We start from the raw sequence: 25,388 nt of genomic DNA on the forward strand, positions 1-25,388 counted from the left end.
ATATACGTTATACATTATACTACCGTGGTCATATGGTACCTTGCATGGTACTAGTTCATAATTATCGGGTATTATCGCTCGACCCGTATTTTATCCCAAATTGGCCACTTTCAACAAAACTCGTTCTCTTTAATTTGTGTTCCCTTTATCTTTCAGGAAACTTATTTATCTCTTGTTATAAATAACGTAAATATGTTAACGTCAAAACGATCTCATTCCCGAATCTATGTCAATTAACTGAAGACGAAACTTTTAACGTACGAAAATGCGAGATGTAACACTGCAATAGAGAGACAATACGCTCTCTAATTCCTCCAAATTTACTACATTTACTTCCTCCACTTTTTCATCATTTTTCCTTACAACCTCATTATCTCCGAAATCAGAACCACTATCAGCTGCAAGGTAATTCTCAATTCCATAAAAAACAGAGGACCCTTCAACAGACTCCTGGGTTGTTGTTGTTGTTGTCTCTCTCGGCTCTAGATGGTCCTGGCAACTAAAAGATAACAGAATCGACTCCTTATTAGCAAATTCATTAGTCAAGTTAAGTTCATTTCTTTTGGGACTTCCATCGAACAGCTCTACGTCACAATTATGGATTAAAACCTCTTGAGAAATCTGCCTAGCTCTTTGAGGACATTTATCAAACGAGTGATCTTCGTTATTTTTGGAATATTTTATTTTCCATTGGTGAAATGCTTGATAAAGGATGACCAGTCTCCAAATGATCATAATCCATGTCAAACCCACTCATTGAGTCTAGAGGTGCTTTAAGTATTGAAAAATCCATATGTGAGCAATTAGTCTCCACATACCCGGCACTAGAGTTCAACAAGTTGTCTAACCAGCGGCAACTATTGACACCATCAAACCATCACAGAATTGAACGAAATAGAAACCTAGATTGTTATTGTTAATTTGTTAAGCATATGGAACCTGATAAGAGTATGGAGGCGAGTCGTCATGGTAATACTCAAAGTCATAGGAACTGAAACTCCGATCTAATGTAATACTGATGACCGTACGCATCTGTTATCGGATGGGCTTCGGTCCTGTTAAGCAATTGCTGAATTCGATGTACCTTCGACGAGTTCTCTCCAAGTTGTCTGCAAGTGTTGCATCGAGTTGCGATTGCTCAGTTTCAAACTTTCGAAACTTATCTTCGGTATCCTTGACGATTGGGTCATCAGACCTTGGAGTGAAAGTGACTCTGATACCAATTGTAGTGAATCACGGTAGATTCGCCATTGAAATAGGAAAGCGAAATTAAGAGATAATAATTCAAATTTTCATTCAACATCTTCTTGAAGTTATATCAGTATTTAAAGAAACGGGAAAATGTGTAAAAAGCTAGCTTTAGGGGTACAAGTAAAAGCTACTATAATATTTAGGACTAAAGTGTAACTCCGAAAAACTTTGCAAATATTCAGGTGGCTTCATTCGCAACAGTTAAAGAGCTATACTTTGATTCTTTAGAGATGCTGCAAATTAAAGTTTTTTAATGGTCAGAAAACGTCAAACAAGTCAAGTGAAGTGATTTCTCCCGTACATTAAATTTACTTTTCATGATTATTGGACTCCTCCCGCTAACACTTAATAATTGTTTGAATTCGAAAGGGTTAGAAAATAGTATATATTATACCAAGGCAAAATTTCTCAGGAAGTATCCTATATTTAGTATTAATGATTCAAAAGAAACGTTTTTCACCTTCAAATATAATTAAAAGGCTTTGTCATTGTTTCATTGACCTCTTTCGGCCAAACGTTTATCAGAAGTAGCTGTTAAAAATTGCTTCTCCATTAAAAAATAAGCTTTTCAAGATACTCCAACTAAAACATAGAATACAAAATTGTCAGCTATGTTTGGTTTCTGTTTCCTAGAAGCAAGAAAATTCTTCTCATATGTTTGGTTTCTGTTTTTTCTCTGCTCCGATTATGTATTCACAGAATCAGGCAGGCATTTTCTACTCTTCACACAGTGGAAATATGAGGCGTATATGGTGGGGAGAGACTTCTTAATGTCCTCCAATCAAACTTGATCAGCAATACAGACACTTCAAACCAAGAAAAAGAAACAAAATGTCTAAATAAAGGAACATCCGAAGTGCGTATCACGGGGATATAAGAAATGTTTTAAAACACAGTTTCATTTGTTCCATAAAATAGAATGATAGAATTTAAAGTTAAACCACCAAGTTAGCTAACGGGATTATTAGTTCTTTATACCATAGAAAAGGTAACACATGAATATGAAATAAAAAATGCAACTCGATTCAAAGTTCAATCTAAAGTGACACAGATTTAAGGCTAATGTGGAAAGATGATATACCCTGATTTTTTTAACTTACTGACAAGACAAGGATGCAGACCTTAAAACTAAATCTTTACTTCCCATCCTACAATTATCATTTTTTTCCCCAATCAAACATAATGTTAACTAAAAATAGAGCAATTTCTCGAAAAAAACACCAAAACTACGAGCATCTGACCGCTTCAATATGATTACAAGATGACGATGTGAACAATAGGAGGCTGCAAATAGTACACACTTTCCAGCCGGAAGAACATGAGTACATGACAAAATCTTCACATCTGGAAGTAAAAACTCAATAATGGTCGAAGTTGAGTTTGTACACAACTGTTTGCTGGATAAATTAAGATATGATGAAGAAGAGAATCATATACACTGTGCACAGGTATATTATATCACACTAAAATATCTGACCGGGACTCTCTTTCAGTTTACTGTTTCAGCTTTCAACAAGTACTTGAAGGATCTTTTTAGCTTGAGCGAGGCTGTCCATGTGATGAACTTCGGAAACCCATATATTTTGCATGGGAAGCATCGCCATATCCAGCTCAGTCAGATGTGTTTCCAGCCACCTGACAGCATCTGAACTCATGAGACTGCCAACAACTGTCTGCCAAGAAAACAATAAAAAGCACATCCTGAAGTCGCTCATCATAAAGCAAAACAAGCATCAGGGGTACATAATATATAGCTACCGAGATTGCAGGAATTGGCTGATGGGTGAAAACAGCATAAGAAAATAGATTGAAGTTAACCCAAGCACACCTCCTTAACCTATTATGTGGTAGTCCATATGCTTATTCAACCATTATATTGGTGAACTATTATGTGGTGTTCCATTCTTTGTTCAATCGATATATTGGGAACTTACTGTTGTTTGCAGCTAGTGCGAAGTGAGAACAAAAGGTAAGTTAAAATCCACCTCGAGAGCCAAAATAACAGAACAAATTCAATGTGACTGAAACTGCTTCACTCAAATTGATTCTATTATTATTAAAAGGTATAGTGATTCCATAAATAGAGAACTAGTCGTACTACATCTCTACACTTCAATTTAAACTGCAATCAATACAATATGCCTATTGGTACAACATGCACATTGTATATGTATAATTTATAATATACACACACACACGCACATACATATATACAATCTATAGGTATAGTGGTATGCATGCCTTGCTTGTGTTATGCCATACCATAAGATGAGAAGGTAAGTAGGACACATGTGACTGCCAATGAAACTTACCAAAAGGGTGCTGCAGCAAGCTTTGAGGATGAGGGACTGAAAGAAATCTTGATCTGAACTACTTATAGCCTTGTCGGGCTTGGCAGAAAACACAAGGTCTTGACATGATGAATCAAAGATGGAAGCCTGGTTTCTCACTGTGACCCTGCCATGCCGCTTCATAATTCTCCTTAAATGGGCAATAGTTAAACTGCTGCATGCCTGCTTTCTCCTGGTCTTCTTTGATCTCTTGTGAGTTTTAGCATAGCTTTCACCTGAAACTTCATTATCATGTAACCCCAACAAAACTGCTGCAATCTCCCAACTAGCCCAGCAACAACATGATGATGACCCGTCATCTGCGCAAGCATAGAGAATAGTCATGGAAAACTAGCATTGTCTGATAACTGGACAGGAAACTTTTCAGAGACTAGGACAAGATCTAACTGCCTGTTGCAAGTGAGCTTTTTCCAGCAGCAAAAGAAACTTCATTTAATATGGAAAAAATGGAAACAACCTACCCACCCACCCCAAACCACACAGGGCTTTGGTGTAGTGGTACAAGTGCAGCCTGTGATGTGGGTTTGAACCCTGACAAAAGCCTAGTATTTAAGTGGAGAAGAATAGAGAGCCGGGCCCATCATCCACCAAATTTTGAACAGTGCACAATTGGCCCCCGAGGATTTCTCAGTTATCAAAAAAATGAAAAAAGGAAACAATCTAAATCTTTGCATAGAAAATCCAAATATAAACCCTGGTAGTCTTCATGAAAATAAAAAAAAATAAAAAAAAAACTACTCATCGAAGAACTTGGTGGTTTATAAATTTTAAGAAAAATCCACATGACTGTAAAGGTAAAGGAAGAATAACAAGGAGCATCATAAAATCAAGTACAGTTCTTTGATATTGGAGATCAAAAGCTGTGCAACATATACATACAGAACATACCAAAGATAAAACCAGCAAGTGGAATGCCAACACCATATGAATTCGGTCTAGGCTCAGTTCTTGTATGAAGGTATTTGCCTTTCCTGTTGTACTCCAAGACAAGGACATAAATAGCCACAACCTGACATTATTGAGCAAAAAAATAGGATGTCCGTGAGAAGATAAGTCCAACTATCACGCACAAAATGTTAGGCAAAATATTATAGATGCCCTTATAGCTCATGTACACCCTATAAAACATCTTCAACTTACTTAGCTTTTATATCTTCAAATTCGCCTTAGATAGGCATTTCTGTCATATCTATAGAAATATCATTAAAAGCTTTTCAATTTTGTAGAAAACCTAGGGCTCATGATCAAACAAATTTTCTTAAATTACAGTTGGTCAAATATTTTCAATGGATCCTAAAGGTAGTAAAGAAGATACAGGTTCTTCTACCACTAACAGCATCTATAAATTTCATCCTAGAGATACTATTTAACCCAAGAAATCCAAAGGTTGTAACAAAATGACGGAATAAAGGAGATGAAGCACATGTGGAAGCTTTGAATATGCAATATGAGCGGTGTCTTGTTAATGCGCTTCTCTTGTTTTCTCATTCTTTTACTTTGAATTATGTGTTTTCTTTTCCACTTGGTTGGTAATGCTCAAGTGATCTTAAATGAGAATAAGTAAAAAAACAAAAAAAAGGTTCTTGTTCAGTTCATTCAATTGAAAATTGGAGTGGGCTATACAAATTTTGGATAGTTTATTCAGCGTTTCAAAATATGTCCTCTTTTCAATAAATTGAGGTTTCAAAGTATGTTTAGGGCCAAACAAGATATTGTTAATAGCATTTCTAGCAGGAGTTCAAAGAAGTGAGTAGAAGAGACGAATTCGCAAGTAGATAAAGAGTGAAAATTGTTCAAAAAGTTACATGTTTTCTCTTTTCAACAAGATCAGAGAAGCAAATTGTTTAACAACCCAACTAATATCTGCATAAGAACTGTGATTACCCTGCAATTGAACTCCATTGGTTGGGTCTCTAAACAGTTTGCTGTATCAGAAATCAGAGATGCAGTTCTAGCACATAATGGAGAATCACCATCCAAGTTCAAAGCAGCAGATTGGCAGGTGTATGCATCCTCATTATGATCATTAATCACACTTGATGGGTTGATAACAATGAAGGACGTAGGTATCATCATAAAGTTGTCCTGCGCACTGGAAAGACAACATGCTTTAGCATATCAGATAATTTCAGTATCGAACAAAATGCCATACTTAATTAACTTTGTCCTCCGCACTGAAAAAAATCTTGAAGGGTTAATAAATAAAGCATAAATGCTACTCCAGGTTAAAAGAGAATATTAAGATTATTAATACACTGCTAGTATTGCACTGCAGTATCAAAAAACAAGCAATTTTTGTCAACCACAGCCATAAAAAGGACTAGTGACGGTCTATACCCCTTTTATTTGTCAAACATAGAGAAGTTTGTTATTGGAAACATATTAGTGGATGATGCAAGAAATGCAGAAGCTTACAGGTCAGAAATATTAGAATGTTTCAGAATCTTTTCTAAATCTTAATCTTCCTTTCGCGTGTCTAATATGCGCTCACATGACAAAGCTCATTTAGTGAAATAAGCTATAATAGCACCTAGCAATTGCAAGAGAAAATTATTACTATAATCTTCAACTAATTATTTTCAGCTCAAACGTCTCTATATCTTACATGGGTAGAAGTGCTGGAGGTGAAGGTTAGCAGAACCACTGAGCTGAAAGAGTTGCTAAAATATATAGAAATTGCATACCTAAGGGCAAGTACTCTGTGAAATGATGCAGTAACATCTCGTCCAAATCCAGCAGGGTAAGCAAGTTTTTTTGCAGCCCCAAAAATCTTGACCTAATCAATTATGAAACAGTCTTAAAGTTAAAAAAAATGCTGTCTAACAAGAAAGAGGCAATAGAATTATGTAATAAGTTACAAAAGTTGAGAAGCAAAGAGAAGATACCATCTTACGGTCCATTAAAACATGGACACAGATACTGATAGTTCCTTCAAGGAATAATGACGAACAATCACGATTGATGCTTTCGCACCTTAAATGTTCTGCACACGATTTTCCATCTGAACAATGAACCGCCTTGATCTGCCCATGAATAGATGTTAAGTTTCCCTCGGGCAAATTATGATCAGAGGAGTAGATGTTTGTCATTTCTCCAAATGGAACAAGAGGCCCAAGAGAACAGTCCTCCAACAACTCCAAGTTAACATCAAATAAGTTTGTGACATCAGATGGAATATATAAGTTGACATCTGAAGAGATCTCATTGCTTCCATTATTGGGTAAACAATTTGGAATTTGAAACCGATGATAGTCTTCTGGAAGAACACTATGGTTGCTTAAAAATGAGTCGCGCTGTTTAAATAAGCAGGATACATCTAAACTTTGAAGAGCATTGACAGAAGCGAAAGAAACACTCCAAATATTTGTTCCAGAATTCACAAGTATTTTATCACCTATTCCATCAGTACATAACATGCCTTCTTTCTGATGTTTTATAAGATATTGACCACCGATTTTCAACACCTGCAATGTTAAAGAACAAAATTTGTTTTAAGTTGTTAATGCAAATTTCATATAGCAACATTTTATGTCATACATCAGAACGAATAGAGATGAAATGACATACCTCATAAACAGAAAAAGCTTCTGATTTGAATTCCAGCAATGCCTTTCTCACTTGTGGTTTGCAACAGGACCCCACATCTGCTTCCGTACCTGTGTGTTGCAACATACCAAGAGACGGATAATTAGCACAATTTCCAGTCACAAGACACGGAAATTTGTCTGAGCAGCATGAGTTATGATGCCTGTCCGCCACAGAAGAGCGCGCTTTAGCAGAGAGACTGGAGCTGCAACTTGGTTCATTTTCAGTATCATTCAGTGCAGACGTCAAAGCCTCGCTAGACAGTTGGTCAGGTTTATGTCTTTTGCACGCAATAAGTTTTCTATTTTCCATTCCGTTAAAAAATTTCATTGGTTCCTTCAGTTGATCTATCAAAGGCTTATCAATATGGGTATCTCTGTTTTTGTCAGCAATAAGTAAATCCCAAGGCAGAATTAAGTCCCAAGGCAGAATTAAGGCCTCGGCAAATGCGCTTGATGTACTTGAAGCATTTTGACTTCCTTGAAACTGCTGCAAACATATCCATCGACTGATTAAATTTGTTATCACAAACTTGTAAGAAGGCACTGTTTTTTGCAAGACGCGTACCTTTTGCAGAATAGGGAATTTATGCATCAGCTGAAGTAGGTGAAACTTTCCTCTTCCCACCTTCCCAAAGTCAACTTGGGAATCTACACAGATAGTAAAATGATGATTTACAGGTATTACGTCCCTCATGTTGTAGTAAAGATGGAGTGGCATGTTCATCTCTCTCACAAATGGGGCATTCTCAAAAATACTTCTGCATGTGAAAGGTTCATTTTGGAGTAAATCCACATGATCCAGCTTCATGGGTATGTCTTCCATAATTGACAAAAAATTTCTGACCTGAAAAAGGAAATATTTAGTGGGAGAAAAGAAAAAGGAATTTTTTTAGTGGATGGAACAATTTACACCATGTAACATTGATAGTGCTGCACATTTAAATGATCAGGAAATGAGAAACACAAAATGAAAGAAGATTGATGTTGTATCACACCTCATACATGCTATTGAAATTCCAACTTGATGGAAGATCTGGTATGATAACATCAACGCTTCCAGTTGCATCAACAAGCAACATCCTTCCAGAAGACGGTGAGACCTGGCTGAACATAAAATTAACTTGATAATATCTTATAAGCTTATAAGTAATATAAAGTCCGATAAAAGATGCTTTAGATATCAAATGAATGCAAAGTTAAGAAATCAGGAAGCTTGCATGGGGAATCTTAGTAGCTCAGTTGGTTGGTTGCATGAACTTCACCTTGTTGGTGAGGATCCAATTCCGCACCTTATATTCCCCTCCCCCATTTCCCTTTCCAAAAAGAACAAAAGGAAGCTTGCATAATGTTAAAACTTCTATTGGCCTCTTTTCTATACATAGAATGATGCTAATAAATGATTTATCCCATTTATACATGTTAGATAATGAATGTAGACATAATCTGAATGTAGACATAATCTTATGTAATATACATAGCTAGCATAATTATAGGGATTCACAGCAGATTTATAGGATTTCCTTTTTGTTTCTTTCCATAGTTAAGGTTCTATGTACTTGTATATATACTTGTTACTTCTTGAATACAACACAAGAGAGATTTCTCTATTGTCTCTATACTTTACATGGTATCAGAGCAGATCTACTGCTTGCCGGAGTTGAGTCGAATCAGCTGCCGGAAATTCCTTGATCGGAAGCCAATCTGAGGTCTTTTTGACATTTTCAGTTGACTTGTGGTGGTTCTCTAATCATAGAACCACATTTTGGCAAAGAACAACCTCAGACCAGATCTTTTTTTTTTTTTGATGACCGAGAAATCCGTGGGGCCGATCCTTTAGACCAGCCGCAGCCTTCGAAACTCGGTGGATAATGGGTCTGCCCCTCTACCCTTCTCCACTTAAATACCAGGCTTTGCTTTGCATGGTGTGGGGGCTTGAACCTGTGACCTAAGATACAAATCTACCACCCTTTGCCACTTGAGCTAGGCCAGGGGGGCCAAACCAAATCTTATTCTCACTTTGTTTGGTCAGGTTTGAGTTTGGTTTATTGGTTATTCGATTTCTTTAATTCTGTGGTATTTTTCTTGGAGGCTGCCTGTGTGAGAAGCTTGCATCTTTATTTTTGACTCACTGTGGTGATCGATTAGTGACTTGATATTGTCTGTTGGGTCTTTCTGTAAACTTTGTTTGTCTCTAATTTTGTTTGAGTTGGGGACAAATTCGTTTGGTTCTCTGATTTGGTTGAGTAGATTATTAAAGTTGAATCTTGTTCAATAGATTGTTGATTTTGTATCTACCAGGATCTGTTTGAGTATCTTTTAGCTTCGGGGACCTCTGTTAGTTTAATCAGTTTGTTATTGAAAGGAAAAAAATGATGGTAAAGAATAATAATGCAACAACTCCTAGTCCAACAATCTTGGTTTCGGATGAGTTTCTAAAATTCTTTCAATATCATAAATCAGTTAAGGAATCTTCTTCGGTTACTACCTTTGCTGGGTCAGATAAAACATGTCTTATTACCTCTTCCAATAAATGGGTGATCGATTATGGTGCTACAAATCACATGACGAGTAATCCAAATATTTTTTCTAGCTTTCGCTCACATAAAGCACCCTCTCCGGTTACTGTAGCTGATGGATCAACTTGTAGCAGTGTTGGATCTGAGACTATTAAACCAACTTCCTCTATTACCATGTCATCTGTATTAAGTCTACCAAACTTGGCCTTTAACTTGATTTCTGTTAGTAAAATTACCAAAGACCTTAATTGTTGTGTTGCATTCTTTCCCAATCATTGTTTGTTTTTAGATCTTAAGACGATGCAAGTTATTGGTAAAGGATATATATCTGGTGATCTCTACATTCTTGATGAATGGGAGTCACGGTATGTTGCATGCTCTAGTATCGTGTCTCCTTTTGAAGCACATTGTCGACTTGGACATCCCTCTTTGCCTTTGTTAAAGAAGCTCTGTCCTTAATTTCAGAATATTTCATCATTGGATTGTGAGTCATGTCGATTTGCAAAACACCATCGCATCTCGTTAAGTCCAAGGGTTAATAAGCGAGCTGAGTCAGCTTTTGAGTTGGTCCATTCTGATGTTTGGGGACCATGTCCGGTTGTTTCTAAAACTGGGCATAAGTATTTTGTCACTTTTATAGATGATTTTTCTCGAATGACTTGAATTTACTTTATGAAGAGCCGCTCTGAAATGTTTACTCATTTTTCTGCCTTTTGTGCTGAAGTCAAAACTCAATTCAATGCTTCAGTACGTACTCTAAGGAGTGATAACGCTAAAGAATACATGTCAGAGTTATTTCAGTCCTACATGAGACAACATGGTATATTACATCAGTCTTCATGAGTTGATACACCCTCTCAAAATGGAGTTGTTGGGAGGAAGAATAGGCATCTACTTGAGACAGCTCGAGCACTTTTGTTCCAAATGAAGGTTCCTAAACAGTTCTAGGCTGATGCGGTTTCTACGGCTTGTTTTCTGATTAATCGCATGCCATCTAGTGTACTCGATGGTAATGTGCCTTATAGTGTTCTTTTTCCGAACAAGTCATTATTTCCGGTGGAACCTAAGGTGTTTGGAAGCACATGTTATGTTCGAGATGTTTGACCATCTCTTACCAAGTTGGATCCCAAGGCTGTGAAGTGTGTTTTCCTGGGCTATTCTCGCCTTCAGAAGAGGTATCGATGTTATTCTACTGAGCTTGGCAAATATTTAGTGTCAACTGATGTGGTATTTTCAGAGACTACACCATTCTTCTATGCACCTCCCATTTCTACAAGCCAGGGGAGGAAGATGAGTGGCTAGTATATCAGGTTACCCATACTTTGACAGAACAATCAGATGATACTCTTCGATCTCCCAGTTCTTCTATTGAGCACCAATCGACTATTATGCCTTCAGTACCTGCTCCAACAAGACCTCCAATTGTTCAAGTTTATTCGCGGAGGCGAGAGACAAATGATACATGTCCCGCACCAGTTCCTACATCATCTGATTCTTCTTTGCCTGATCCTCTAGATAATCTTGATCTTCCTATTGCTCTTCGCAAAGGTACACGTACTTGCAAATCGACATATTCTGTTGATAACTTTGTTTCCTATGACCACTTATCCTCTACGTCTATATCTATGATTGCTTCTCTAGACTCCATCTTCGTACCCAAAACAGTGAAGGAGGCTTTGAATCATCGCGGATGGTCTGATGCAATGCTTGAGGAAATACATGCTTTAGAGGACAACCACACCTGGGATTTGGTAGATTTACCAAAGGGAAAGAAACCAGTAGGATGCAAGTGGGTCTTTACAGTTAAAGTTAATCCAGATGGTTCTGTGGCAAGACTTAAGGCCAGACTTGTGGCGAAAGGGTATGCTCAGACTTATGGGGTGGATTATTCTGACACCTTCTCCCCGGTTACCAAACTCACTTCTGTCCGCTTATTTATTTCTCTAGCTGCGTCCCAGAATTGGCCTTTACATCAGTTAAATATCAAGAATGCGTTCCTTCATGGTAATCTTCAGGAGGAAGTGTATATGGAGCAACCACTCGGTTTTGTTGCTCAGAGGGAGTATGGGAAAGTCTGTCATTTGAAGAAGTCCTTGTATGGCTTGAAGCAGAGTCCACGAGCTTGGTTTGGCAAGTTCAGTGAGGTAGTTCAAGAGTTTGGGTTGAAAATGAGTAAGTGCGATCACTCAGTCTTCTACCGGAAATCAGTAGCTGGCACTATTCTCCTCGTTGTATATGTTGATGATATTGTTATCACATGAAGTGACTATGTTGGGATTTCTTCCCTCTAAGTCTTTTCTGCATACTAGGTTTCATACAAAGGACTTGGGCCAGTTGAAATACTTTTTGGGAGTAGAAGTAAATAGAAGCAAGAAGGGAATTCTTTTATCTCAGAGAAAGTACATTCTTGACTTGCTTGCAGAAACTGGAAAGTTGGCAGCTAAACCTTGCAGTACTCCAATGGTTCCTAATGTGCATCTTATGAAAGATAGTGGTGATCCTTTTGACGATCCAGAGAGACACAGAAGGTTAGTTGGGAAATTAAACTACCTTATTGTGACTCGTCCAGATATTGCTTTTGCGGTAAGTGTTGTTAGCCAGTTCAGGTTTGCACCAACGGTCAAACATTGGGCAGCTTTGGAACAGATTTTGTGTTACTTGAAAGGAGCTCCTGGACTTGGCATATTATATAGCAATCACAATCATACTCGTATTGAGTGTTTTGCAGATGCTGACTGGGCTGGATCGAAAATTGATAGACGATCTACTACAGGTTATTGTGTCTTTGTTGGAGGAAACTTGGTATCATGGAGGAGTAAGAAGCAAAGTGTTGTATCTCGATCTAGTGCAGAATCCGAGTATAGAGCTATGTCATAGTCTACATGTGAGATTATGTGGATACATCATCTATTGACTGAAATTGGGTTAGAGCATCCAATACCAGCAAAACTCTGGTGTGACAATCAAGCCAGTGTTAAAAATAGCGTGAAGCGAGGAAAAGCGACAACCCCCATTTCACGAAAAGCGAGAAGCGAAGCGCCCGCTTTTTTGAAGTGAAGCGGAATTTTAAAAAAAAAAAAATTAAGGCAATAAGAACTAAGAATAAAAATATATAATTGGGCAAAAATTGGGCAGAAATTGGGCAGAAACGGGGCAAAATTTTTCTGAAAAAAATTCGCCAGCATTTCAACGCTTTTTGGACGTTTAGAAAGAAAAAGAAGAATGAAAATAAAAACATACCTGTTGAAACTTGAAAGTTGTTGTTGTAATGTTGAAGAAGAAGAAGAACCCTAGTTTGCTTGAACAAATCGTTGCTTCATGTGAGGAAGAAAAGGCTGGTTTTTTGAGGAAGAAAAGGCTGGTTTAGAACCCTAGTTTGCTGCTGAAGAAGTGTCTAAAACAGAAGACTCAACGATTTGGGTCTTTTAATTGAAAAAGACTCGTTTGGGCCTTTTAATTCAAGAAGTGATCGCTTCTTCCGCTCCCGACCGCTTCACCGCTTCTCGCTTTTTAGAGAGAAGCGGTCGCTTTTTGTACCTGAGCCACTTTTAGCTGGGGTAGCGACCAACCCATCGCTCCGCTTCGCTTCTCGCTTAAAGCGAGGAAGCGGTTGCTTTTTTTAACACTGAATCAAGTTGTCCTCCATATTGCATCAAATCCGGTGTATCATGAAAGAACTAAGCATATTGAGGTTGACTGCCATTTTATTCGTGAGAAGATTCAGGAGAACTTGATCTCCACTGGCTACGTGAAGACAGGAGAGGAACCGGCTGACTTGTTCACAAAGGCGTTGAATGGAATTCGAGTTGATTACCTTTGTAGCAAGCTGGGCATGATCAATATCTATGCTCCAGCTTGAGGGGGAGTGTTAGATAATGAATGTAGACATAATCTGAATGTAGACATAATCTTATGTAATATACATAGCTAGCATAATTATAGGGATTCACAGCAGATTTATAGGATTTTCTTTTTGATTCTTTCCATAGTTAAGGCTCTATGTACTTGTATATATATTTGTTACTTCTTGAATACAACACAAGAGAGATTTCTCTATTGTCTCTATACTTTACAATACAGATCAATGCAATACGACTACTACTCTTTTTTCTGTGATCATAAATCAAAGAGGCCAACCAATAGTTAGGAAATGCTACCTAACGCTAACATCAAATAGCATACCATACATCATAACGTCATAAATCATAACAGGTCAAGCCCCTAAATTCTGGCAAGTATATCCTTGCAGCAACAAAAAAGAAAGTACAAATAAAATGTTCGAACCTTCAAGATTCCAAGCAAAGAAACACCTATGTCTTCACTGTGAATGGCTCTCTTTATAGACAGCGCAAAAGGTCTCCCGCCACAAGATATGGAATTATACTCCTTTTGGGTACCCATGAAATCAAAACCTCTGCCCTGATGGCAAATCAGTTTCCTCCACATTGCCTCACAATAATTAATTAAATTAGCGATAGGTGCCACCTGAAAGTGATTATGCAACAACTATTAGATCTTTATGCAGCTAAGTGAGTTTTGAGTACTAGAAAGTAAAGCAGTGTCCAACCCCTGACCCCCAGAAAGAAAAAGACCTTTGATAATGATAATTTCATAAAAACCTGCAAACTTACCAACTTCAAAGGAGCGGAACATGTTTCCCTGCTACAAGCACATCTATCGTGCTTGACAAATTCCATGAACAACCCATGCTGCTGAACCAAAATTTATTTACAAGTGAGAACAACTAAGACCCAATTTATATGCTCACAATGACAACACACTTACCCGAATTTGGAAGGCTGAAGCAGGCAAATAAGAAGTTGCATATAACTGAGCAAATCCTTTCTTCTGACAATACCTTGCAATTTTGCACATCAGCTAAGGATAGTTTTCTATGACACTAGACACAAAGAAAAGATATCATGATAAAACAGAGTCTTAGTTCTAATGTATATCATCGGTAAATGCAAGCAACTTACACTTGTCGATCCCAAGATCTCTTTCTCAGATAAGATCCCAGAGAACTTTCTTCTAAAAGAGATTACGACAAGTAATACCCTGAAGCAAATGAAAAGATCATCATATTAGTGATAGTATAAAGACACACACAAAATCAACTTGATCATTGTTACTCTTGCATCACTACCATAGCCTGGCAACAAATACTAAGGAGTCAATAAACTTCGCAAGAAGGCTCTGGCAGCAGGCCACTGTATAACATCTGTGGGCCCAAAAAAGATGAACTGGTGAATACAATGAATAAGCATCTTGTACAGTCGAAACATTTACAACGAGTATCTAGAAGCCCTAACCCTGTTTCCAGCAAGGAGAAACACTCCACGGAAATGCTAGTTTTAACACAAGAGCCGAGTATAAGTGTCTTTGTCCATGAATAACTTGGATTTATAAAATGAACGTTTTTCACTGATACCTGAGAAAAGCAACCCATTAGAAGAATAAACAAGTAAACTTCATACTTCTCTCAATGTCTCTCTAATCTTCTTATCAAAGTAAAGTTACACTTTACCACCTTGAAAACATGGAAATTAGTCTAGAAGCTATTGTAACATACCATTGCTCCAACTCTCACACTGTGTGGCACAGAAAGCTGTGGATCCGTTAACAGTAGCAACAGCTCATTATCCAACTCAACAATCATACCCCTCGTGTAAACTCCTGTCACAGTCCCAGTATAAGTAACAAGTTCTCCCTCCCCCCTAGCATCAATTTCCTTAACGGGGATACATTGCTGGGGCAACTCATGAATATGCATCAAAGAGTTATCCGCAGCTACATACATCAACTGAGACACCTTTTTCCCCACAAATACAAGTCTCCTCTTCAACCCCGATAATGAAACAATTCTCCTTATTAGTCTTGTAAACACTGGATGCCAAGAAGAAGCAGATCCACAGAAGTACACAATCTCGTGTTTGTTATAACAATGACCACTCATTTCATCATTCAAATTCTTCATATCCAATCTTAAATCTTTAGGATTACACAATTTACACCCACAAACTAAAACATTTACGAGGAAACCCCGAAGATTTTCCGGACCAGCTCTTGACCCATCTCTGCAGGGAACTACTGAAACAGGGCTAACAGATTCTACTACGCCAAGTACATAATACTTAGCTTTTATACTAACATTTTGATTAACACAACAGCCAGACAGTACATTAAAAGTATCTGAAGAATTTTCAGAAGAAGAATCAGGAAAAGCCCACCTAATAATTTCTAAAAACCCACCATTACATTTCATGGGAATAAAATTCCAAGCCAAAATTTGAACTTTTTTGTTAATTAAACTATGATTAAACCGAAGAATGTCACAACAAACGGTGGTGGACCCATCAGAGAAACGAAAACAATTGCATTTAAGAGGTGAATTTTCTGCGTGAGGTAGAAAAAGAGTGCCTGTAAGGACAGTGGGGTAGTTAAGGGATTTGAGGATCTTTGGGGGAGAAAGTGTGGGAAGGGAGGATGTATGGGGTTGGTTTGAAAATTGGGGCGGTGGTATTTTATGAGAAGGATTGGAGAAGAGTGAGGATGCGCCGGTGAGAGGACGAGATAGACGAAGGAGCTCGGCGATTGTTAGGGTTTTGACGGTTGCTTCCTCCATTGTGATACAACTCACATGTACGGAGACACAGAATTGGGGTGGGGTGGGGTGGGGTAGGGTTGGGGATGGGAGTTTGCCGGCAAGTGACGGAAGAGGGAAGAGTCCAAAAAGCTTTAGATGTTTTTTTTTTTTTTTTTTTTTTGACAAAAATCACTTTTATAGTGCTTAAAAAAAAGTTACATAAATGAGTAAAACGCAGTACTATACTGTGAAATACGTTAACGGAAATTAGTCCGTTAAAGTAAAATGCAGTACCATACTGCGTTTTACTTTAATTTTCTTTTTTTTGGTAATTCGCAGTACTGTACTGCGTTTTACTTCAAAAAAAATTGTAATTCGCAGTATAATACTGCGTTTTATAAAGCTGTTCGCAGTATTATACTGCTTTTTACCTAAAACGCAGTATAATACTGCGAACAGCTTTATAAAACGCAGCCCCTTCTTCTTCTTTGGACCACTGAACGCAGCCCCTTCTCCTTTAAATATTTCGATTGTTCTGGTCTCCCCCTCCCCCACCCCGCGACAAACTTAAAAAAAAAATCGGCCCCACCCGTCACCTAAAGAGCAAGGAGTGTAGGTCACACATACAAGACAAGTTTGGGATTCCTTCTTTCGGGTGCAAAAATTCGATTTCAATCAAATTCAAAAAACTTAAACCAAGGTATTTCGATTTTGTTTATGTCGAAACTCGTATAGTACATGCATATTTGTATTGTTTAATGTGTTTCCATGTTAATTTGTGTTATGTTTGTGTTTAAATTTGTATCTTATTTATACTCTGACTGATTTATTAGCTTTGGTACAAAAAATTGTTAAAATTTGATAAATTATTTGTATTGTTAAAAAATTAATATTATTTATTTTGTTTGTTGTTCATATTTGTATTTTATGTTAGTTGTTTTTATATGTAATATTGACCTTTTGGTTTAGTAAAATAAATAGCCTTTTAGCGTAGTAAAATATAGAGCCTTTTAGTGTAGTAAAATATAGAGCCTTTTAGTGTTGTAAAATATAGAGTCTTTTAGCGTAGTAAAATGTAGAGTCTTTTAGCGTAGAGTCTATGTAGTTTAAGTATGTAGTAACTCCAATTACACTTTACAAAATTAATTATTTAATTTATAACAATAAACTTACAAAAGTAACAAATTAATATATGTTGTAAAATTAACTCAAATATCGAGCCTGGAACTCATACATAATTAATCAGTCCAATTTTAAACATAATTAATTATTTAATTTATTAAGCTAACAGACACAATTCTAAAAATGTTGAAATTAACATGCATAATAATTAAGGATAAGTCGGTGCTACCGAGCCTCAAATATCGAGCCTGAAACTCATACATAATTATTCAGTCCAATTTTAAACATAATTAATTATTTAATTTATTAAGTTAACAGACACAATTCTAAAAATGTTGAAATTAACACGCATAATAATTAAGGATAACTCGGTGCTACCGGGCCTCAAATATCGAGCCTTGAACCCGTACATAATTATTCAGTTAAATTTTAAACATAATTAATTATTTAATTTATTAAGCTAATACACACAATTCTAAAAATGTTGAAATTAACACGCATAATAATTAAGGATAATTCGGTGCTACCGGGCCTCAAATATCGAGCCTGAAACCCATACATAATTATTCAGTCAAATTTTAAACATAATTAATTATTTAATTTATTAAGCTAACACACACAATTAATTTTGTTTAAATTATAGTAGACGACATGGACTTTCCTCCGCCTGCGCATCCCGAACCTGCCGAGGATCAGCTACTAGTGTTGCAGGGCGACCATAGGTCCTCATTTGTATGGGAGGGACAGCTATCGATGCAGCCTCTCCGCCCTAGGAGACCTGACGATTTGTGGGAGTTCATCGGGGAGCATCCTTTCCATGCCCGCGTAGTCGCGCGTCTACAGGCTACGGGCTTCTATACGATTTTTGAGCTTGGACAGATGCAGCTTGATTGGTCTCTCATCACGGCCTTGGTAGAGCGGTGGCGACCGGAGACGCACACTTTTCACTTACCCACTGGAGAGGCCACCATCACGCTGGAGGATGTTCAGGTTTCGTACGGGCTGCGCGTAGATGGACGGGCCATAGCACTGCCCCAGTACATTAGATCCATGACGCGTGCACAATTTTTGGATATGATGATGCATTTTACTGGTTATAGACCTCAGGGTGACGCTGGGGGCAGTCGCGTTGCTTTGTCAGCCATCAGAGATCATATGGCGTTTTTGCACCCAGACATTACCGGCGAGACGGAGGATCTCCATATTGAGAGGTACACGCGGTTGGCGCTGCTCCTGCTTTTCGGGTGTGTCTTGTTCCCGAACACTTCGGGGAGTAAAGTGAGTATGCGCTTTCTCCATCATCTTCAGGAGTTGGATGGTTTACCCCAGTACAGTTGGGGTGCTGCTGTTCTCGCATACCTGTATAGGAGCATGTGCCGGGCGAGCATGGGCCCAGCGGTGGATATATGTGGTTTTCTGCCCCTCCTACAGGTGACAACATTTTCGAATACTCTGTTCATTTCTCCGAATTCTATATGGTCGAAATGACTCATAAATTTTACATCAACCTTTTATCTTAGGTTTGGGCCTGGCAGCGGATCATGTCGTTGCAGCCACCTCTACCAGCACTTGCGCCTGGTGAGGCTTATCCGTTTCTCCCTCTAGCTTCTAGGTGGATTCTCCGGCGTGGGAACTACCGAGGGACCGATGCTCATCATAATCTCCCCCTTATTAGGGATGTGCTAGATATGCTGGTGGACGGACATGTAGATATGTACCTACACTTACTTGTTTAAATTGAGTTGTGTTGCGCATACTCACTTTTATGTTATTATTTGGCAGTTCATCTGGACGCCATACAACGACGAGTTGGTAGCTCAGCTGCCCTTTTATTGCTCAGTCGATCGAATGCTTTGGAGCACCTCCGTCCCGATGATCTTCTTCGATATGGTTGAGTATCATGCCACAGAGCGTGTGCTTCGCCAGTTTCACCATCCCCAGCCTATACCGATGGATCCTGGATGGGTGGCTATACACTATCAGCGGGATGACCATGTCAGGCTGGACGATATATATATGGGATAACTAGAGCAGCAGGTCCTTATTTGGGAGGAGCACCGAGCTGACCGTATTCCGCTAGCACCTACATTTACCCAGGAGGCCACTATTCATATGTATGTGTCATGGTACCGCCGTCACACCCGACTGATTATCGGGAACCCCATTCATGTACTTGGCGAGCGCTACAGACCATACACCGGGAGACACGAGGCACTGGTATGTTTTTTGGCTTATTAATATCGTATAATTGTGATATAGCGTTATTTAATTAATATTTTAAATATTTCACAGGCTATTGGCCATCATCACCTCTACCAGTTGGGACAGGAGATGCAGCAGCATACCGACATCCCTGCAGTCGTTGACTATGGTCGGCGGGTGGCACAGTTGGCTTGTTGGACCCTGTTTCAGGCGAGAGATGCCGCGAGTTTGGACCACGAGGCTCAGTATGCGGCGCCAGAGGACTACCATCAGGGTAGGGGTGTCCCACGAGGCAGGGGTAGGGCACGAGGCAGGGGTGCCCCACGAGGTAGGGGTGCCCCACGAGGTCGCGGGGGACGGCGAGGAGGTAGTCCCCAGCAAGGGGGTGTTGAGGCACCTGTCGACCCACCTGTTGAGGGACATGATGAGGACTTTGGAGTTTTGGCGCTTGGAGATGATTAGTCGGGTTATATACCTCAGGAAGATGAGTCTTCCGGCAGCATGCCTTCGTACAGCCTTCAGCTATCTCTGCCAGCATCGCAGGTCACCCCGTCAGGAGCATTGTCGATCACGGGTACATTCGATGGGGATATATACCACTACTTTGCATGCCCATCTACCGCAGCTGAGGATCGGCCCACCCGGGACGTGGATGGCTGGCGCAGGTTGAGTTATGCCTCATCCCCGGCGGTTGATGAGGATCTACCACAGGAGCAGGTATGTTTGTATTACTTTAAAAATTCAATTTGTTTTCTTTTCCTTAATGAGCTGCCATTAATTAATTTTTAAGGTTTTTATGAAGGTTTCGTCCCAGCCCATCTTTGAGGCCACTACATGTTTTGATGAGGACACCACGGATGCATATATTCAGGAGGCCGACGAGACCACGGTGGGAATATATTTTTTGACTTAACACGTACAATACAAATATACTTTGTCACCTGCTAAGTTTAGTACTTGTTTTGTAGGTTGCTGACGGCCCGACGACCTATTCTTCTGATCCTGCCAGCTGTGGTGTCGATGATGCTGCACATCCTCACATAAAGAGGCGGCTTGATGATGATGATCCAGATAGTGTACCCGGGCGACAGGGGATGCGACTCAGGCCAGCAGCAACACTGAAGCACACAGGCTGCGGGACTCACTGATTTACTTAGGTTTTTAGTTTGTGTAAATAGTGCATTATGTAAATAATGATAACAATTATCTTTTAACAACATTTTTATTTTAATTGCGTTTGAACGGCAGTTTTACTTAAACAGTACACAAGAAACACAAACATTGCAAGCGTAACACAAAAACAAACAGTAGAACTAAAACCATCACTGCACAAAGGATAACTAAAACCAACTTTTTTCACATGGTTTTCATCTTTTTCAGAACGACAAGACAACTCCATAAAATGCAGTACTATACCACGCTTTATGTATTAAATTTTTCTGCAATAAAACAGCTTTTTTCACATGGTTTTCATCTTTTTCAGAACGACAAGACAACTCCATAAAACGCAGTACTATACCATGCTTTATGTATTAAATTTTTCTCCTATAAATAACGGCATCATTGTAGTTATTTTGTGTGCTCAAAAATTAGTAAAAGCAAATATTTCATTAAAAGTAAGGTTTTTTTACTAAAAGCAAATATTTCATTAAATGGCTCAACCTCTTCGTCCACCAAAGTGCAACTGTGGAAAAGAATGCTCGATGCAAAATTATTGGGACGGTGGTGAAGTTGGACGCCGCTACTGGTGCTGTATGAACCAGTTATACAAGGTTCCCGGTGGACCTATTTGTGATTTTGAGGAATGGGTTGATGAACCATGTTATCAGGAATGCTACAGAGAACAACTGTAGTTTCTTCATAATATGTGTTTATGTCAACGGGAAACACAAAGAGAAAGCGATAGAATTATTGTAGAAATGAGGGTGAAACTGAAGGAGGTGGGAGAAGAAAAATGGAAAGCACAATGGAATTGTGAAACACAAAAGGAACGAAAAGAAAAATATAAACGGGAACTTGCGGAGGTGAAGGCGAAACTGAAAGAGGTAGAAGAAGAAAAAGAACAAATGGAAAAATGATTTAAGTGGTTGAAGCGGAGAATAAATGGCAACCGGGACTAAACATTGGCATGTATGTGTTTAGTGTATTTTTTATATTTCATGTATTTTTATTATGTTGTCCTGTTATGTTTGTGTTTGTGTTGTAGTAATGTTTTATTTACATTTTCCTACAATTAAACAGCTTTTTCTTCATTTATTCCAAATTGTGGAACATAATTTTATTTGATATATATTGCAACATACACAAGTACAAACACGTATTACAAAAAAAAACCAAAAGTAGAAGACTAGGGGTATCCTTGATAGTTGGGTACATTCGACAAACTTGCACCAGGAGCCGGATTACCACCGCCACGCACACCACCTGAAGGACATTTACGACGATCGTGTCCTGTTTGCGAGCATATGCCATATTTACGCGCATAAACGGTGTCACCAATATCCATTTGGTTCCGTATACGCGTTCTCTTTTGCACTTGCAGCTTGCGCAAATAGTCCTTGTTATATACCATCTTAAAAGGTTCCGGCGGCCAATAATGCTCAACACCTAATGGTTGCAACTTCCCACTATACATGTATATGTATGCAACAACACTGTATTGCCTATCAATATAGTTTGTTGCCTCATATCCAACTTGTTGAAAGCACTTCAACGCATATGCGCATGGCATATGGTAGATGGTCCATTTCCCACATGAACATAACCTTCTATTTTCATTCACCGTCTGTAGATTATTCCCACGGTGTCCGCGGATAGCGGTCTTAACTTCAAAAACACCCCGTTCATGATCGTACTGAATAAATGAATGCCACTGTGCTCGCCTCCTGGACCTTTCAAATCTTCTCATGGGTATTGGCATAAATTGAACACCCCTGTCCCTCAATGTTGATGCAGATGCATGCCTTTCAACAAACCTCTTCGCACTCTGTTTGAATGTCATGCGGACCATGTCAGTGACAGGCAGTCCACGGGCAGACTTCAACAAGCCGTTGAATGACTCCGACACGTTTGTAGTGAGGGCTCCCCATCGTCTTCCGCCATCAATATGTAATGTCCACATGTGAAGCTCATGCCCCATCAACCAAGTATAGGCTCGTGGTTCTAATTGCCGGATCGCTTCCATGCGCCTCGTGAATTTGCACTACTGGTGCTCAGTTGCAGCCATCTACATTAAGTCATGCAATGCCTTGTCAGGATATTTCTTCTGGAAATTGGCCTTCAGGTGACGCACACAGTAACGGTGGTATGCATATGGTTCCTGCTATTCAGGCAAGTGACATACAGAACTTAAAATACCACCATGCCGATCTGATATTAAACAAATACCTGAACGCTGTTTGACAACGTGCTGCTTCAAGTGGTTCAAAAAAAGCGTCCATGTCTCTTCACTTTCGTTGGCACATATGGCAAAAGCTAGTGGAAATATTTGCCCGTTGGCATCTACTGCAACTGCAATCAAAAGCTTAATATCATACTTTCCATAGACATGAGTACCATCTATGGAAATAACAGAACGATAATGCACAAAACCATCAATTGCTGGTTTAAATGACCAGAACACATAGTTGAAAATATATTCGGGTCTGTCCGGACTCCGCTCACGCCTCCATTCAACAATAGTCCCGGGGTTAAAGTGTTGCAGTGCGGCCATGTACCTGGGCAGATTTGAAAAAGACTTATCCTAGTCGCCATAAATAAGTTCAAAGGCACGTTTGCGACCGAGATATGCCTTTCTTTTGGTTATAGTACAACCATACTCCTGGTGGACGGCTGTAATACACTCTTTAATCTTGAACCTAATGGACACTTCCAAATATGGAATCAAGACAAGAGAAATCAAGTCCACATCCATGTTGAAGTGATTCTCATTGTATGTGTCCATTTCACATCTGTGCTCGTTAATAAATTTACCCACTTTCCACAAACCTGATTTCTTCTTGGTGGCACGCAACATCCAGTGACAATCCATAAAGTCTCTACGGCATACAACCTTGTATTTCTCCATAATTGACTCACTTACCGTCATCTCACAGCACTCTCTTATACTGTAGATTTTTACAGCCCTAATTAGACAAGCTTTATCGGGGAAATACATGCCCTTTGTCAGAACAGCTGGTCTAGACTCATCCCACATCGCTGACCGAAATTCATCATCATCCCTTGTGAGGGCATCCACGTTCGGCATGCTTGGCAAATTATCAAGGTAGGGAATATTCCGCTCATGAAATGGCACGTGGGACTCGTACACTCTTGGTCTAGCGGGAGGTGGAGGAACATGCTCCCTCGTCAGCTCAGGTTCAACATTCACTTCCTCCTCATCATCACCCTCATCATGGAAGGGTGTGTCATCCCCAGACTCATCCGCATTGTTGTCATAATCACTATCATCTTCCTGACTCTGCGCATCTGCCAAATCACGAGTAAATACGTCGTCTATGGGCAACTGTGTGAGGTTAGGAGCTTCAAGAATCTCGTTTTCACTGCACAAAAATAACAAAATGATAATATACCCAACTAGATAAATACTTTAGATATAGCTATATCACTTTACTTACAAGTCGTACTATCTTAACGTTTCATGATGGATATTTGCTTGTTGGTGATGACTCCCGGATGGACCACCGTGGTCCAATACTCCAGAACTACACATATTCCAACTAGGGGCGGGGTCATAACTTGTAAAATTCGTATCCATACGGTACCCCCTATGAAAAATATGAGTGTTAATACAAATCCAATTAAAACATAAAATAAACATCGCTAAAGCACCCACGGAATTGAAGTTTACCAGTCGTCTTGTTGATTATATAAAGTCAAAAAATTATTTTGCAGCTGCTCATTCGCTGGTGGTGACAAGTTTAAATCAAGGCAAGCTCTTTCATCAGCAATCTGTCCGGCAAAAACTGCACCAGAATAACTAGGGCTACTTATCGGGCGGATTGGGAGGTTATTTACTCTTAACGGTTTGGCTTAATGGTTATCGGCTTTTAAATATATTAATCTGTTAGCCACCCGATAAGATATCGGGTGGATTGGTATCGGTTTAGCTCTTATCGGGCGGTTATCAGGCGATTTATCGGCCTAGCATACATATTCACAAATCGAAATTATCCTCAACTAGGTATTGCCGTACTGAAGTACCTAACGTGAAATAGAAAATTAAGTTTTACAATAGGAGGGATAGAATCCAAAATGCATCAGTTAATATGCCGAAAATGTAAATCATGTGTGACGAAAGAACTAGTCTGCCTTCTTGCTACCAAAACCAGAAAGAATTAAACAAGTTCAACAGTCATTTAGCCAACTGACTGATGCCATTAAGTTGCTGCTCAACAAGACCAAAAGTTGCTGCTCAACAAGACCAAAAGCTGCTGCTCAAACAGTAGAGAAATATCTTGTGAACGAGCCCATCATCAACTATAGAGCTGTTTATTTTCTCGAACAGCTCATATAATGCTTCGACTTCATTCACCGTAACTAGAATATATCACAACAGTTCAAAAAGTTTATAAAGAATGATTAATGGTTGTTCGGGATTGGATTAAACACAGACCATAACTTGCTGGCAATCATAGCTCAATGCATGTTTGTAGTTTTTTGTTTACTTACATGATGCATATTCACAGAACCACAGTGAAGGCCGTAATACTGAACTACAAATTCCATGATCATATTCGCCACACATGCTTACCTCTCTTTCTCAGCACAAGAA

General features: G+C 39.0%; 1 protein-coding gene across 10 annotated transcripts; it reads right to left on the reverse strand.

Annotated features, from left to right (window-relative positions):
* Window positions 1-2,578: 2,578 nt before the first annotated feature.
* Window positions 2,579-16,443, reverse strand: LOC107792111 (CST complex subunit CTC1). 10 transcript variants are annotated; one of them, XM_075236926.1, is made up of 16 exons: window positions 15,278-16,443; window positions 15,018-15,136; window positions 14,852-14,926; window positions 14,685-14,763; window positions 14,491-14,553; window positions 14,337-14,414; window positions 13,990-14,190; window positions 8,185-8,289; window positions 7,755-8,033; window positions 7,170-7,673; window positions 6,488-7,066; window positions 6,287-6,378; window positions 5,487-5,694; window positions 4,491-4,611; window positions 3,564-3,901; window positions 2,579-2,924 (listed from the first exon to the last, which is right to left on the reverse strand). In XM_075236926.1, the coding sequence occupies exons 1-16, from the start codon at window positions 16,328-16,330 to the stop codon at window positions 2,754-2,756; spliced, it is 4,065 nt and encodes a 1,354-aa protein (XP_075093027.1). In that variant the 5' UTR covers window positions 16,331-16,443; the 3' UTR covers window positions 2,579-2,753. The 10 variants fall into 10 exon arrangements, with proteins under 10 accessions (XP_075093027.1, XP_075093033.1, XP_075093031.1 ...); XM_075236932.1 differs by having other exon boundaries at window positions 2,579-2,920; window positions 15,278-16,387; XM_075236930.1 differs by having other exon boundaries at window positions 2,579-2,920; window positions 7,170-7,676; window positions 15,278-16,387.
* Window positions 16,444-25,388: the final 8,945 nt, after the last annotated feature.

Source organism: Nicotiana tabacum, chromosome 18, assembly GCF_000715075.1.
Source record: "Nicotiana tabacum cultivar K326 chromosome 18, ASM71507v2, whole genome shotgun sequence".
NCBI lineage: Eukaryota > Viridiplantae > Streptophyta > Magnoliopsida > Solanales > Solanaceae > Nicotiana > Nicotiana tabacum.